General features: G+C 46.9%; 1 protein-coding gene across 1 annotated transcript; it reads left to right on the forward strand.

The window, feature by feature from the left end:
• Positions 1-10,337, forward strand: CYP26A1 (cytochrome P450 family 26 subfamily A member 1). The gene is made up of 7 exons (XM_082224900.1): positions 1-702; positions 817-1,041; positions 2,590-2,892; positions 3,027-3,176; positions 5,715-5,849; positions 7,862-8,014; positions 9,581-10,337. Exons 1-7 carry the CDS (start codon positions 370-372, stop codon positions 9,920-9,922), a joined length of 1,641 nt encoding a protein of 546 aa, XP_082081026.1. The 5' UTR covers positions 1-369; the 3' UTR covers positions 9,923-10,337.
• Positions 10,338-16,910: the final 6,573 nt, after the last annotated feature.

A 16,910-nucleotide genomic window follows, 5' to 3' on the forward strand; every position in this document is an offset into this window, starting at 1 on the left:
AGGCCTTATTGGGAACCCAGCGAAGGTCTCCTTGTGAGCCACTGCGCCTAGGCTCGCCCTAGACGACCCAAGCGCACCTGCCTTTCCCAGTCAAGCCGCTGGCTTGGCTTGGGGTGGGGGCTGCGAGGACATCTGCGGAGGCAGGAGAGGCGCTCAGCATCCGCTTTGCAACTGCGGCTGGCTCCTAAGTGCTTTCTGCAGAGCGCAGGAGAGAGGCGGAGACGGGGAAGGCGCAAAGCCCGCCCAAGGCAGGCAGAGTGCATCGACGGGGCGGAGCCTGCCGGGCCCGAGGGGCAATTAAGGATGAACTTTCGGTGAACTAATTGATCGCACGGCCCAAGGTAAAGTGGGCAGCGACCTGGGCCGAGGATGCCTATAAAAGGGGGCCCCCGCCGCGGTGCTGGGCCCTTGCGCTCACTCGCCAGCCCCCGGGGGAAGTCTGCCAGCCTGCCTGCCAGCCTGACGGCAGGTGCCCGCCCCGCTCGCTGCAGCCCGGCCCCGGCGGCCAGCATGGGTTTCTCTGCCTTGCTGCCCAGCGCTGTGCTCACCTTCGTGCTGCTGCCGCTGCTCCTCTTCCTGGCCGCAGTGAAGCTGTGGGACTTGTACTGCCTGCGCGGCCGCGATCCCAGCTGCCCGCTGCCCCTGCCCCCTGGCACCATGGGGCTGCCCTTTTTCGGGGAGACGCTGCAGTTAGTGTTGCAGGTGAGGAGAAGGAAGAGGGACGACGGGGGAGAGAGAGAAAAAACACAAACCAAACAGGTGCCTTTGAGCTCCCCAGATTGATCCACCCCTCTTTTTTTCGCTCTCTTTTTGCAGCGGCGGAAATTCCTGCAGCTGAAGCGGCGCAAGTACGGCTACATCTACAAGACGCACCTCTTCGGGCGGCCCACGGTGCGCGTGATGGGGGTGGACAATGTGCGCCACATCCTGCTGGGCGAGCACCGGCTGGTGGCAGTGCAGTGGCCGGCGTCGGTGCGCACCATCCTGGGCGCCGGCTGCCTCTCCAACCTCCACGACGGGCAGCACAAGCACCGCAAGAAGGCAAGCGGGGAGCGGCTCTGCCGGACGAAGGAGGCACCGCCGCAGCTCCGGGGCGGGGGGGGGGCGCAGCTCTCTGAAAGGCACGCCAGCCTCGATGGGGCCGGAGGCAGGAGGGCTCCCTGTAGCGGGTTGGGGTGGCTCCGAGCCCGCGGGTGAGGGAAGAGAAGTTGTGGAGCCATTAGGTGACTTTTGATTCTGGACTTCTGAAGATTCCTTTCCTTTGTTAGCCCGGCTGCTCATTTCTGCTCATTTTGCGGACTGGGGGCCTGGACTTCTGCCCCCGATGGCGCCAGTGGGGGCGGGGGGATCTGCTCCAGAAGTCTGCCGTCGGCTCTTGGAGAGGGCGCCGATTTTCACTGAAATGAGCCCCCAAATTCTAGATTTCAGCCTCAACTTGGAATCTTTAGAATTCCACGCAGGTCTGCGGAACGCGCTTCTTCCTAGTAGCAACTCAAACCTAGACGCATATACTCAGAAGTCACACTGATTTCACGTCGGGCTCTTCCCAGGCAGGACTGCAGTCCAAGCGCGTTCAGGGATTGCAAGCCAGCGCGCGTTTCTCTGCCTGCCTGCCTGCTTCCTGGAAGAAATCCCCGACGTGTTCGGTGATGGGCTTTTATTTCTGGGTAAACACAGGTCGGCTCTGGCTTTCTCGGGAAGAGTTCTAAGGGAAAGAGGACGAGGTTAGAAGGCCAGGGTGCTAAAAACACATCTGGGGGAAAGTCCGTTCCAATAAAAGCGACTCCCATAAAACGAATGGCGCCTTCCATAAATAGCCTCGAGAAGTAAAAGGGAGCAATCGAGAGACCATAAAAAGAGGTCTTGGCGCCCCGGCCTTCCACACCACGCGGCGAAGTCTCCTTGATTTCAAAGGTGCTTTCTTCCCTTTCAAGTCACGGGGCGCAGGAGTGCCAAAATGCGAAGCGACATTTGGAGGAAACGGCACTGTTGACGCCCCCCTCCAACTCCCCACAGTCCTGCTCCGAAGGTTTTCTTTTGGAAAGGCGCCTCCTAACTCAAAACCGAGAAACAACAGTTTTCTCTCTCATCTGCTTTGAACGGGGGACTTTTGGAGCCTCGACCCGCCCCGTCGAGTTCGGTGGGATTTACTCTGATGTCCAGCCATCTGCTTGCTGCCTTAATCGCCGAGTTTAGTGCCTGGAACCTGTTTGCATTTGGGTCGACTCCTGAGCAGACTTACTTGGAAGCAAGTGCCTTTGAAATCGGGGGTACGAGGCTGGCTCTCCGCGCCCCTGGTCTTGGCTTGCAGCAAGGCAGAAACAACCCCCTGGATTCGAATCCATGGCCTTGCCAAACGCGCCACCGAAGTTTTTAACCGCGGGCGCGCAGACCTCTTTTAAAAAAACCTCTCGCCATTTTTTGTGGGAGGAGCCACTTGGCAAGCAGAAGAGCGCAGGACGAAGCGCTGCGGCTTTCCCCCAGACTTGGAGCACTTGTTTAGCTTTGCGGGGTTTTTTTCCTCCTTTAAAAAAGATTCCTCCCGTCCGAGGGTCCCCTTAAAAGTAACCGCCTCTCCTTCCGCCGCAGGTAATCATGCGCGCTTTCTCCCGGGAGGCCCTGCAGCACTACATGCCGGTCATCCAGGAAGAGGTGAGCGCCTGCCTGCGCCAATGGCTCCTGGTGAGCGCCGGCGGCGGCGGCTCTTGCCTGCTTGTTTACCCGGAGGTGAAACGCCTCATGTTCCGCATCGCCATGCGCATCCTACTGGGCTTTCGGCCCAGCCCGACGGCGGGCTCGGACGGCGAGCAGCACCTCATGGAGGCCTTCGAGGAGATGATCCGCAACCTCTTCTCGCTGCCCATCGACTTGCCTTTCAGCGGCCTCTACAAGGTAAAGGGTGGTCTGAGAGGTTGTGGGGGAGGGAGGTGGGAGGTGGCCCGAGGGGGACCCCCTGCCCGGACATGGCGAGCGGCGCTCAGGAGAGGGGAGCCCGCCTCTCTGAAGGGATCCGCTCTTGTTTCCAGGGCTTGAGGGCGCGCGATGTCATCCACGCCAAGATCGAGGAGAGCATCCAGGCGAAGCTGGCCGGGAAGGAGCCGCCCGACGGCTACAAGGACGCGCTGCAGTTGCTGATGGAGCACACGCAGGGCAACGGGGAGCAGCTCAACATGCAGGTGGGGAGAGGTCCCAAGGCGCTGGGATCCTGACCCGGCTCTCTCTCTCTCTCTCTCTCTCAGCTTTGGGGGCCTGGGATTCCAGTGCTGGAGGTGGTCTAGTAGCCACCAGGGACTCTAGGATGCCCCTGAGTCAATAGCACCTGCTCTTTCGAAGTTAGGGTTGCCAGGCTTTGAGAGCTAGTGTGGTTGTAGTGGTTACAAGTGTTGGACTCTGAGTGAGAGAGCTTTGAATCTCCACCCAGCCATGAAGCCACTTGAGAGCGACTTTGGGTCAGTCTCTTTCTCAGCCTGTCCTACAGGGTCGCTGTGACAATAAAATGGTGAGGAGGAGCGATCTGTGTTCTCTGGCTTCAACACATGGGGTGGGGTGGGCAGTTGGAATATTATAATAGTGGTGGTGGTGATGATGACTAATTTGTTTTAGTTGATGTCCTCTTGTTGCAACAGGCATAAGGTTAGTTGGGCCCCTCTGAAATCAACGTGAAAATGCTAGTTGCATCCTAGTGATATGTTTTTGTATATGCTGGAAGCTGCCCAGAGTGGCTGGGGTAACCCAGACGGGCAAGGTACAAATGGGCAAGGTACAAATAATAAAATTATTATTATTACTATTAGTAGTAGGTAATAGTAGTGGTAGTATTAAACAACTGGCTGACCAATGAATTGCTATGGTCCTCAAGTTCTCATAAGGATCTCAGTGCTCAGTGTGTAGGAAGTGGGCACAACTGGAGCTGCTCTCCAATTTTCTTAGCTACCATGCCCTTCTCCCAAAACTTCTTAGTCTTTAGTTTTTAGACTACACACAGAAGGACGCATAATATACCTTTGTCCCATGAAATCACTATGTGCGGAAAACTGGGTTAGAACCCATCACCTGGACATCCAAGTTTTCAAAATGGCCGAGTTTTTATGTTTGGCATGGAGGAATATTCAGCATGTGACTATGCCCATGCAGTCACAAGTGGAGCAGCCCAGCCATGGAACTGCTTACCAATGGGGTGCTAAACCTATGGCGGCTTTGTTCTCTTAATTCACAACAGGGTTTGAGACCCGCACTGTGCTCCACTCTTGCTTATTTATTTAGCCCATTTATATCCTGCTCTACACCTGGGTGGGTCAACGAGAACATTCCCCAACACCAAACCAATTCCTAAAACATGCAACACAAAAAATCACACAATAGGAGCAGCAGTTAGGGAGCAATCTGAAATGATAGTGGCAGTGTCACCTAGAGGGCTGAGTCAGATAAATGTTAACCTGACATCTAACTACCAGCCATTTTCTCTTGCATGTTTCTTAACTCCTGGAAAGTGCTTGCTTCTACTGTCTCTTACAACCACATTCTTGCCTTGACTCTGCAGTACAGGAATGAGGAACCTGTGGCCCTCCAGATGTTGGTGGACATCCCATTATTGACTATGCTGACTAGGACTGATGGGAAGTTAAGCCCAGGAACATCTGGAGGACCAAAAGTTCCCCATCCCTGCCTTACAACCTGACTTTTCTCTCCTCTCCTCTGCAATGGACTTTACTAAGGTCAAAGATGATATCCTTGCTGCTTGCCCGATTCAAAGGTGAATACTGTGCTCCCATCCTCCCTGATCTCTCTACTGCCTTAGACCCAGTTTATCAAAATGTTGCTTGCTTGGCTCCCTCTGTATCCTACCTTCTTCAACTCTGCTCTTAGTCAGTGGAAGATTTCTCCGCTTCTCATTGCAAGGGATTATCAGATAGTTAATGAATTTGACTCAGCAAGATGCAGTTGTTGTGGGGAAACCAGATGGAAAGTGACAGTAGAGAACAGAAGTGGAAGTCCTGCTAGTGCAAGGATTAGTAGTAGCACAATGGGATTTCCCCCCTTCCTCTCTTCACATGCCCTGCGCCATCCCATAGACCAGGAATTCTCAAACTTGGCTCTCCATCTGTGTTTGGACTCTCATCATCCCTAGCTAGCAGGACCCGTAGTCAGGGGTGATGGGAATTGTAGTCCAAAAACATAGGAAACCCTGCCATAGACCATGCAGTGTGACCTGCTATCCTCCTGCCTCATGTTCTTGTGCATTATCAAACCATCTTTAGGGCAAGTTGGTGTCATCTTTAGTAGGGTAAAGTGGCTGACTAGGGAGTGGCTGATAACTATGTGCATCAGCCTCTCCCTTCATTTCTTAAATCAGCAATGCAGATGTCAAAGGAATGTGGAAAGTAAAGGGAGTGGATTGCAGTATATTCAGGTGAAGAAGAGCAGGTGGATATTGAGTGTGCAATTTGAAGCCAAGGGGGAAGGTGTGGAATGGGAAGGAGGTAGCCCTTGAAAGCACTGGGAGAAGAACAGGCCATTCAGACTGGCAGAAAAGAGCAATAAGAGGCACCCATGAACTTAGCACAACAACATGGTCATTAAGTACCGGGATCTGTATCCCTGGGAAGTTTGCCTTTGCAGCCGCTTTGTGTGTGTGTGATATCCCTGAAATAAAAGGATTCTGATGCAAAGTACAGGCTGATTTTCTTTCTCCTGTTTTCCCTCTCCACCTGAAGGAGCTGAAAGAATCTGCGACGGAGCTTCTTTTTGCTGGGCACGAGACAACTGCCAGTGCTGCTACATCCTTGATTACTTTCCTAGGCCTTCACCAAGATGTGCTGCAGAAAGTGAGGAAGGAATTGCAGGAGAAGGTGGGTGTTGTCTAAGTGTTTGGAAGACAGGTTGTACCGTGCATGAAGCAGGCTGCTGTGATCCTGTAGACAGTCTTGGAAATGGAGCTGGGAGACTTGGTTTGGAAACCCTGCTGGCACAGATTACAAATGAGTCTGGTCATATTAACAAAGCTATTAATAAATAGGTGGAATGATGCTCAGGTATGATGCTAAAGGGGTTGCATTTGGCACTGTAGTCTAAACCACTGAGCCTCTTTGGCTTGCTCATCGGAAGGTCGGCGGTTCGAATCCCCGCGACAGGGTGAGCTCCCATTGTTCGGTCCCTGCTCCTGCCAACCTAGCAGTTCAAAAGTGCAAGTAGATAAATAGGTACTGCTCCAGCGGGAAGGTAAATGGCATTTCTGTGTGCTGCTCTGGTTTTGCCAGAAGTGGCTTAGTCATGCTGGTCACATCACCTGGAAAAACTCTGTGGACAAACATTGGCTTCCTCGGCCGGTAAAGTGAGATGAGTGCCGCAACCCCAGAGTCGTTTGCAACTGGACTGTCAGGGGTCCTATACCTTTACCTTTTAAAGGTGATTTCTCCTTTGTGTAACAGAATGACCTCCCCCAGCTCACCCCTTAAATCTGTTCTAGGGTTCTCCCCAATCTTCTGGAGCAGATTTGGGTATGGTAATGCAACTATTTAGTTGACTGCTGCCCAAGGTCTGTACTGAATATGCCAAACTTCTGCCAGTCTCTTTGTATATATCTTACCCACTAGAGTGCATATAAAATATTTTCCTTTGTAGAAGTAGTGATATAAAGAGATAAAGATTAGCTTTACTAATTAAAATATCACATTTTTTTAAAGATAAAAAAGATATCCTCCATTTAAATGGGCAGTGTCTTTTTCTAGACGGTTAATGTTTCAAATATAAGAAAATATCACTGGCAGATGAATCCTTCTCTGTTCTCTTAAAAGGGAATTGTTGCCAAGAACCAGGGCCATTGTGTCCCGTTTCACCGCTAGAGGTGAAACAGGAAGTACCGCCTTGCCCTGCCACTGCCGCCACTGCTGCAGATGGTGACCCTGCTTCATTCATTCTGCTGCCTCCATCAGTGGTGGAGAAGCAGTACTGGCATCTGTGCAATTTCAGGCAAGATCTCACCCAAACCGTGAGATTTCTCCATAAGACCTTGCATGATACCTGCGCTGCTTCTGGAGGCAGTGGGGCAGGTAAGCCACCTGAGGGGTTCCTGCCTTGGGGGCGTTGCTGCCTGAGGCTGTCTAATGGCAGGGCCAACTCTGCCAGGAACAAATATAATAGTCTGTTATAGTTACATAAGCTTTGTTAACGTGCCTGTATCCATATTTAATTGATTAAATCTCATTTTATTGTGGCTGCCATTAATCAACAGATGTCTGTGCCATGCATGTGGCAAACTTTACAGGTGTGTATTTCAAACCGAGCAAGGGTCTCCCGGGCTCTTGGGAAGTACATCACATGAGTGGCATGTAGATTATGCCAAGAAATATGCGGGTAGAAATCTTTACTAAATATACAAAATAAACAAAACAACCATTCAGGAAGTGGCAACAAAAGTATGTGTAAAGTAGGAGGGGGTGGAGGAAAGAAGTCAGAACGGGGCTAAAATCTTTGCTTTCACCTTCAGGTGCAAAAGGAAGTGGCGGGAAATGTCATTTTTAACATGCCGTTTTAAACAATCTGTCCCTCTTCACAGGGAACTCTGGGAATGGTAGTTCTGTGAGGGGAATTAAGGGGTCTCCTTGCAACTCTCAGCACCCATAACAAACTACAGCTCCCATAATATTTTGTGGGAAACCATGGCTGTTTAATGTGGCATGGATACTGCTTTTTAAATGTATGGCGTGAATGTGACCTTAGCCTGGAAGTTCTTTTCCTGTGGCTCCGTGGGATCTTGCTTTGGGACCTATTGTATGAATGCAGATGGTCCTGTAGGGTGTGGGGGCTGGATTGCTAAGCCTTCTCTCTACACTGGTACTCAAGACACATCCTTTGTTTTCAGGGATTGTTGGGCAACATGAGCCAAGAGAAGCATTTGGAAATGGAACTCTTGGAGCAACTGAAGTACACTGGCTGTGTCATCAAGGAGACTCTCCGTCTGAGTCCACCAGTTCCTGGAGGATTCAGAGTGGCTCTCAAGACTTTTGAGCTAAATGTAAGCAGGCAAAGCCCATTTTCATTAAGTCTCTATAACATCTCAGTTCTGCTGATTTTCCATGGAGATCCTTTTTTAGTGCTTAGCATCGCAACAAAATATTGCAGCAATAACTGGACTGCTCATACCATAATAATAAAAAGTACATTTAGAATTTTTATAAGAGCAAACTTCCAACACTTTCTGCATCGCTGCAATGCCTTGGGATAAGCTTTATTTGTCCCTCTCTGAAGCAATTTTGATTCTATGATTGGGGAGACTAAAACTGGTCTTTTTTGGATTATGATGTGGGTCCAAGTTACACAGATGTAGTTTCTGTGGAGTCACAGTTTGGGGGGAAATGGCAGCTATTGAAATTGTTATGTTCCAGAGTGCTTAAGCTTGTTTCTTTTGGTATTGGAATAAGTCAGACATAACTAGCTCTTTTCATGACATTTGTCATGCCAGAAAAGTAAGTTCTTGAAGCTGTTCTTATGCCTTGGTATGAGGAACTTAGCCAATGCTTGCCTTTCAGTCTGAGCACCATATGCTCTTGCAAATGTGCAAGAGAGAATTCTGTGAGTTGCAGCTTCTCCAGTGTGATGCTAGGAAGAAAGTCTACCTGCTGAAAATCTCCGCTATGCAGCTTTACAAAAGGTGCAGGAATACCTGTATGGAACTAGCAGCCCTCTTTCCCCCTCCTATAATAGTAAAGGTGTTGCCATCCTAATGCACTATGAATTAGGGAGCTATGTTTCACAGAGATTAGCTGTAGCTCTAGAGAAAGTGTGGCAGCCCAAGACATTTGTTACTTGAGGCAAAGGACAAAATAGTGCTCTCTTTCATGTACCAAGGTATACCAGCACTGACTTTAGTGCTGAGAGAGTCCTTGACCGCAGCAGATGAGCTATGGGGGTGCAGGCCAGGCCATGTGATTCTCAAAGCCCTGTCTGCTCTCCACCCATATCTGCTGCCTTAAGCAGTCATTTCACTCTGCCTAATGGTAGGACCAGCTGTTCCCCATTTTATACACATGGTAGCCTCTGAACTTTCTTGGTACTGATCACCTGTGCCAGGTGTAGGGCAGCTTTGGCCCTCCAGGTGTTACTGAACTCAACTCCCCATCACTCCTGGTCATTGGCCATGCTTGCAAAGGCTGGTGAGAGTTGTAGTTTAGCAACATCTGGAGGTCCAAAGCCTAAGAGGTCCTATGTGCCTAGGAAGTGGTGCATGGAATTCGTTCTGTCTTCCCTGAGCGGGTGATCAGCTTTGAACAGTGAAAGAAGCATCTTTTCCATGTGTAGATTACCCTTAGTGAGTAAGGGGATAACTTGGGTCATCTTGCTGGAGCTGTTAGACAAATCAGAAAGGTGCGCTGTTAAATCAATCCTTAGTCTTATAGAAGAAGACGGCCTGTAAATCTATGTGATGAGTAGAACCCAGACCATGCCTTGGAATCCATTTCCCCAATGCCATTGTGGTGAGGTGCATCATCTTTCAAAAGACGTTAATCTCTCCTAAATGGCTCCATACATGTGACCCGTTGTCTCTGTTTTGTGTCCTCATTCCATCTCTTGTTTCTTGTAGGGCTACCAGATTCCTAAAGGTTGGAATGTCATTTACAGTATCTGTGACACACATGATGTTGCGGAGCTTTTCACCAACAAAGATGAATTCAACCCCGACCGCTTCATGTCTCCTTTCCCAGAAGACTCCTCACGCTTCAGCTTCATCCCTTTTGGAGGGGGCTTGAGAAGCTGTGTAGGCAAAGAATTTGCAAAGATTCTTCTAAAAATCTTTACTGTAGAGTTGGCCCGGAACTGTGACTGGCAACTTTTAAATGGACCACCAACAATGAAGACCGGCCCTACTGTGTACCCAGAGGACAATCTGCCAACAAAATTCACAAGTTTCAATGGTCGGGTTTAATAAATTCCGGAACAGTATCACTGTGATCTTAACTTAAGTTTTGGTGAATTTAAAACATGCACAATGACTTTTCATAGTGTCCTAAATTCAATATTATATATTTAAATTTATAATGTGTAATAGTTATTTATAAGTGTGTTTTCTAAGAATATTTTTAAAGCTATTTCATGTATTAAACTTTTTTTTTTTTTTTTAGGCAAGCACTGTAATTATGAGTCCTTGGGATTCATAAATGGATAATTTTATTTCTATAGAAATAAAGTTTCCTTCTATTTAAGAATCGTACTCAAAGCTTGTTTACTAATTATGTTGAAACCATTTAAGGACCTTTATGTGTATCCAGACACACGGTCAAAAGTTAAATGGAATTATATGTATACTGTGAACCAAATTATGTCATAAATAAAAAAAAATTCTGCAGCTAGAATGTTGGTGTTTGTTTACATTTATATGGGGAATTTTGACCTGCTATGAGAGTGTGTTCAGCCAAGTTAACACCTTGAGCCTAAGCAGACTTGACTTGGCAGTTCCACTGAAAACAGTAGAATTTGGTGGAATGTTGCTAGTGTTTTAAAGAAGTATGGCCAAAATCAGAGATGGGCCTGGAAATAGATTTGTCCCTCCATCCCTCTTTACTCTGAAGACTGCACCTTGGGGGGGGCAGTTAATTATCTGACCCACTTCATAAATAGTCAGCGTCTAATAAAGAAAGTTGACACCACCTTGAAGGAAGGTTATGAGAGCCTATGTGGTCACATGGTATGAGGTCATTGACGCAGGGGGACTGAGGAACTAATGGGCTTTCTGAAAAATCCCTCCAAGAGCTACTTGACTATTATTATTATTTTTTTGCCATGTGCAAGAAAGCAACAAAATAAATTTTATCTGAAGACTCCAGACACTCGTCATCACTTTCCTACAAAAGGAAGCTGAGCAATATTTACATGCTGAAAACTTGGTTGAGGGCCAGGCGAGATACATAACTGCCTTAGGGCCAGGTCTGGCTTGCAAGTCATCCGTAGCCTTGACTCTCTGACAGGCAAGTAGATCAACATACTTGGCAAATATAGGCTTGGAAGGTTGGGTTGAATAGTTTGCCCCAGGTCACCTTTGAAATGAACTCTTCCCTCCCCTGAAAAACTCCCATTTTGGCTGAGCAGTGTGGCTGCTGTAACTAAAACTCGAATGCACTTCATTGCACTCTTCTAAAGGAGAGACGAGCAGATGATTGCATAAGATCCAAAACTGGATTGAAAGAGAGACAAGACAGGATTTGTTTATGAAAAATCACTGTGCATCTAGCACACAGAAACTTCCTTTTGCAGCTGGAGGCAAATTAAGAGCAAAGTAGGACATTGCTTTTTGCCATAACAGTATGAAACAAAGGCTAGCTCACACCACCACTCTCTCCCACTCTTGTCCCATGGATGGGTTCAGCTGTAGTGTACGACCAATTTATACGAGCCTATCAGTCAGGATCACTCTAGTCTATATGGAACATCCATGGTCAGAGATAGTATACCCTTGATTAGCCATTGCTTGGGGCAGAGCACCAGGAGAGAGCTATACTCTTTGTGTCTTGCCTTCTGGAGGCATCAGGGAAATGGGACAGGGAAACCTGGTTCAAATCCTCGCTTGACTGTGAAACTAACGTACCACACAGGGTTCTTGTGAGGAGAAAATGAGCTGGGAAGAGGACCGTGTATGGCACTTTGAGCTCTTGGAAGAAAGGTTGGATAATTGGATAGGATGTTGAACTTCTGGTTTGATCGATTCGTGAACTCCTAAGGTTAAAGTGATTCTGTTTCTCCTCCCTCCTGCTGAAAAACTATTAAAGCCTAAAATGAAAATCAAAAGAAATTGTTTTGAGGCCAGCTTGTGCTCAAAGGGTGTTGTTCAGTGCAAATTGTCATACAAATAACTAATAGGCAGAGAAGTGAGCTATTTAACAGTGCAATCCTGTACAGGCCTACTCAGAAGTCTGTCTCTATGCTATATCTGAGTTTAGTGTGTATAGGATTGCAACCTTCATCTTCCTGGCTCTAGAGTACCCTTCACATAAATACTATTATCTCTGCCCCTCCCGCCCAGTTTGCTGATGTAATTGAAAACCCTTCTGCAGACACACTTCTAATATCCTGCACAAGCATGACCATGATGGATAAAATGGCCCAGGAATGACCCTCTGAACCTTGGCTAACCTTAAAGACTTACACATTTGGTCACATTTCTGTCCTGGCTATGGTCATGGCTTTCACTAAGCACCAAAACATTAACCAAGGTAATTCAGTTGTGTCAATAGTAAAACAAAAAACAACAAAAACCACTCATACACAAAACACCCCACAAACTTTCTCACCATACATCACTTCCACCACACAAATAAAGCACCCACTGTTGAACCTCTGGGTCCTTCTGGATAACTCGATGGATGTGTCTTTCCTTTTATTTCTTTTTCAGAGGGAAGTGGAAATTCCCGTTTGCCCATAGAAACTGCAGAAGCCATTCCCCCAGTGTGCATTTCTGATCCTGATTTCAATGGGGACCTGGATTTCACAGAGCGATGGGGGATTCTTGCAAAGTGTGCTTTTCCTGTCCCGCTGGTAAGCTATTTAGAACACAATACAACCCCAGGAAATCCTAATTAATGATCCGTGCATGTTGCAATAAGTATTTATCTCATACCCCAAATTTAAAGAGATGGGGGTGTTGGGTGGCATGCATGGTGCTTATTTTTCCCTCATTTCAAATACATTTGATCAGAACAACTCTTGCAATGGAGGTCACTTTTGAGGGTGCTTTTGGTTATGCTCCTTTTGCACTGACTCCCTTTGCTTTCTGTGTAAGCAGTTGCTGTCTTGTACCGCTGGGAACAAGCAAAAAGGGAGAGAGACTGAATATTCTGAGAAGCAACAGCCAAATCAGAGCCACATCATGTGCTTCTGTTCCTTGTCTGACAGCATCAAAGGAGAAATATCATAGCTCAGTGATAGAACATCCCCTTTGTATGCAGAACATCTCAGGTTCAATCCAGACAAGCTAGGCTGTGAAACAATGACTGTTCCAAGGTCACCCAGTGGGCTTCATGCTTGAACCCTGGCCTCCAGGTCCTCTTTCAACACTTTAACAGTTGCTGCCCAGTTCTGCATCTTAAAAGCCAATCGGTAGCATCTCTTCCAAATACTTCCTGGTTTTCCTTTTCTATAGAGAGCTACAGCTGTTTTCCGAAGCTCACCATTACAATTTTTCCTTCATGCTCCTTACCGGACGGCTTAGAAGTTCTGAAATAATTTAAATAGAATCCAACATGGTATTATTTTCACAGAATTCCTTTGCAAAGCTCTGGCAAATATGTGTTTTGATTTGCAAACCTTGCTTTGAACAGTTTGTCCCATTTCTTCTATTGTCTATGGATCCAGGTAGTCATCACATCTAAAAAAGGCAGTGTAACCTATTCCTTAAAACCATCTAGACTGCTGTCCCATGCTCCCTTACTTGTTCTGAGGAGACGCACATAGGATTGCACTGCTAATTAACAATAGCATTCCAGACTTCGGGAATCTACTAAAGTCACCATCACAAACATTTAGGTGTTTACATTTTAGGTATTTATATTTGATCACCAATGTAGTTTGGTGTTCCAGACTGAATGGATCCACTTCACGCAACTGATGAGCTGGGCGCCAGCCAACAAGCTGCAACAATAAATGTGTTTATCTTTTAGATGGTACAAGAGTCTTTGTAGTTTTTGCTCCAATAGCCTAATGCAGTTATCTCTCTAGAATTTATCTGCTAAATACATCACAAAAGCTGATTAGCCCAAGCTGACCCATTTAAGGAAGTTTAAGCATTTTAAGTTCATCACAAATATGCTTGCAATATTGTGTACTTTTAACAACTGTCAAACCCCCTCTCCACCACCCAGAAGTGGTTACACTTCAGTGGATAGAATAATTCCTGATTGTAAAACTCTTAGGGATCAAAGGCACTACTTTAAGAAAAGAGGCTATATTTTCCATAGAACACCAAAGGTTCGGAAAGTAAGTGGGAGCTGGGGGTGTGCGTGTCTTGGCTAGCGGTCCCCATTCTAGATCTAAACATCTCCTGCTCCCCACTCTCACATGCAGTGCAAGAAATATACAGAACACTCCTAAAAGGCTATGTTTATGGGCAAGAATCTATTAACATGACGGGTAAGAATTCAGGGAAGGTAGTAGATGGCAGCAAGCTTAGAAAAGGCTCGTTTCAGGACAGGAGAGCCCAAACTGTTTAACAAATTGGCATGAAAAATGACGACTTGAAGAGCTGTATGAATTATGCAGCCTTCATTGTGGAATGGAAATAAATGCAGCTTTCTCGGATGGGTGTGAGATAAAATAATTAGCAAATCTGTTTGGGTGTGAGAAGGCACAGGAACATCACGACCAGTGTTTAATTACTTCCAAATGATTCTGTTTCAGAGGGTGGGGGGCTGGCAGTAGAATAAAGATCCTTTTGCAGGGCAGCTCAAAGTTCCACCCGAAAAAGGAAGTTTGTCACGTGCATCAGAGAAGTGGCATGTGCCAGCAAGAGACATTAAAATATATATACATAGCACAGCCTCACTATATAGGCAGACTTTGAATTAAGAATGTAAGAAGAACCTCGCTAGACCATCATAGTCCAACATCTTGTCCTCGCAGTGGCCACTGATTAGATGACTATGGGCAGCCCCCAAGCAGGACTTGAGAGCAACAGGTCTTCATATGGAACCTTAGAGGTCTCTACTTTCTACATCTCTCCATTGGTAATTGTCTCAATAACTGCCCTGTTGAGGATCTTGAAGAAACAACAATTTCCCTTCTGGGAAATAGTAGCAGCTCAGGCAGACTGTGGAACTGTAAGGTTTTTTGGAATGCAGAGACTGGACTTGTCAGCTGCACCACTTCTTCAGTGACTAGATTTTAATGTGCAATTGAAGTTTTCGCTGACGGATCACATAGATTAAAGCTTTCAGCCCTAGGTTGCAGTTGTGGTTGTGCCTGTTTTGTATCAACTGCATGATGGTTTCCACAGAACCATCTCTCTGCCTCCCCTCCCCACAATATTTTCTTCATACATACCTATTGGTCAGAATGGGTGGCATCTGAACTTGTTATCTGACATGATTAGAAGTACAATTACTTTTGAGATACAGCCAGCTGATTCCCTTATAGTAATCAAGCCGGAACTTTGGTGAAGCAGAGATGAAATCAAAGGCCCTTTCCCGTGACGGTCAAAAACAACAGAGAGAATTTGGAGAAGTCGTCTAAAGACACGAGCTTATATCAGGATGTGAAGGTCAAAGATCAAAGCTGTTGCCTCTCAAAGGTGAATGTCCTGAGGTATGATAATGAACTATTGATTTAGTGAATGATTTATTGTGATACATATAACTTAAACGGTAAAAGTAATTCTAGAGTATTTCTTTTCATATATTTCAGCTGAGACAAGTCTTATTGATTAGGTTGCAATCCTATACTTCCCTGTGAGTAAGCCTGATTGAATCCAATCAGATTTATTTCTGAGTAGATGTGTATACAATTACACTGTCCATATGTCCATAGAATCATAGAGTTGGAAGGGACTCCAAGACTTCATCCAGTCCAACCCCTTGCAATGCAAGTCAACTGCTTTACATATCATAGAAGCCAACTCCTAGGGGCTGAGGTCCCTTTGCCCCCCCTTAAATACTTGAGCCCCCCCCCAAGTTTATAGGCATAGCCTTTCAAATGGTGCGTGTTCACTGCATCTTGTGATTGATTATGCGAGGCGGGGCTTACCTGCACCTTCAAATATTTTATTCAAGTTGGCACCCCTGGCAGCTGTAGTAGCTGGTTCATAGTGTGAACTGCAACGTTTTGGGGACCGTTGGGCAAGATCCCTTTGTGGTAGTGGCAGCTGGTGCCCACTGTGACTGCTAGGAGGTCACAGGGGCATGGCCAATGAGGTCACAGGTGGGATCCCTTCTCAGAGTCATTGATCTCCTTTCCACAGTCTCCACTAGTCATTTGATGGTCCTTTCTCCAACCCAAGTAGTAGTAGTAGTAGTAATTTATACCCCGCCCATCTGGCTGGGCTTCCCCAGCCACTCTGGGCAGCTTCCAACAAAATATTAAAATACAGTAATCCATCAAACATTAAAAGCTTCCCTAAACTGCGCTGCCTTCAGATGTCTTCTAAAAGTCTGGTAGTTGTTGTTCTCTTTGACATCTGGTGGGAGGGTGTTCCACAGGGTGGGTGCCACTACCGAGAAGGCCCTCTGCCTGGTTCCCTGTAACTTGGCTTCTCGCCGTGAGGGAACTGCCAGAAGGCCCTCGGCCCTGGACCTCAGTGTCCGGGTAGAACAATGGGGGTGGAGATGCTCCTTCAGGTATACTGGACTGAGGCCGTAAGTGGGAGAGTATGAATGGAGGATGCTTCTCCACCTCCTCACTCTCCTCACTGTCTGTGTGTTCAGAGACAGGAGGGCTGGGAGACTGGGCCAGGAATGAGAGATGGACCTCAAGAGGGGCATGGACCTCACCAGGTGCCCAATTATTCTGACTCTGGATGTGGGCCCAGTCGCTGTATACAATAGCTCTTAGAAGATGAAGCCTGTTTGTACCTCTCTGTGCATGCATTATAGAGTACATTAGTATAGTTTTCTTCCATATCTTTATTGATTTCTTCTATTCAGGAATATTGTGCCCATGTCCTGTTTGTGGCCATTTAGTTGTGGATGCAGTATGCTATGTACTAGATAAGCCTTTGACCTGACCCAGCAGGGTTAATCTTATGTTCTTTTCATATGGCTCTATGCTAGGCTATTGGATAAGGGCATGGAACTACTGTTCTGATTCTGAGTCCTTATTAAAATGGACCCTCTGATGTAAATTAACTTTTATTCTTCTGACTTCCCCTTTTTATAACCACCTAGCATCACAACAACTATGCATTATTGATGCTAACAGTTCTGCCTTCAGAGTCA

Source organism: Podarcis vaucheri (assembly GCF_965113315.1).
Source record: "Podarcis vaucheri genome assembly, chromosome: 5".
Lineage (NCBI taxonomy): Eukaryota > Metazoa > Chordata > Lepidosauria > Squamata > Lacertidae > Podarcis > Podarcis vaucheri.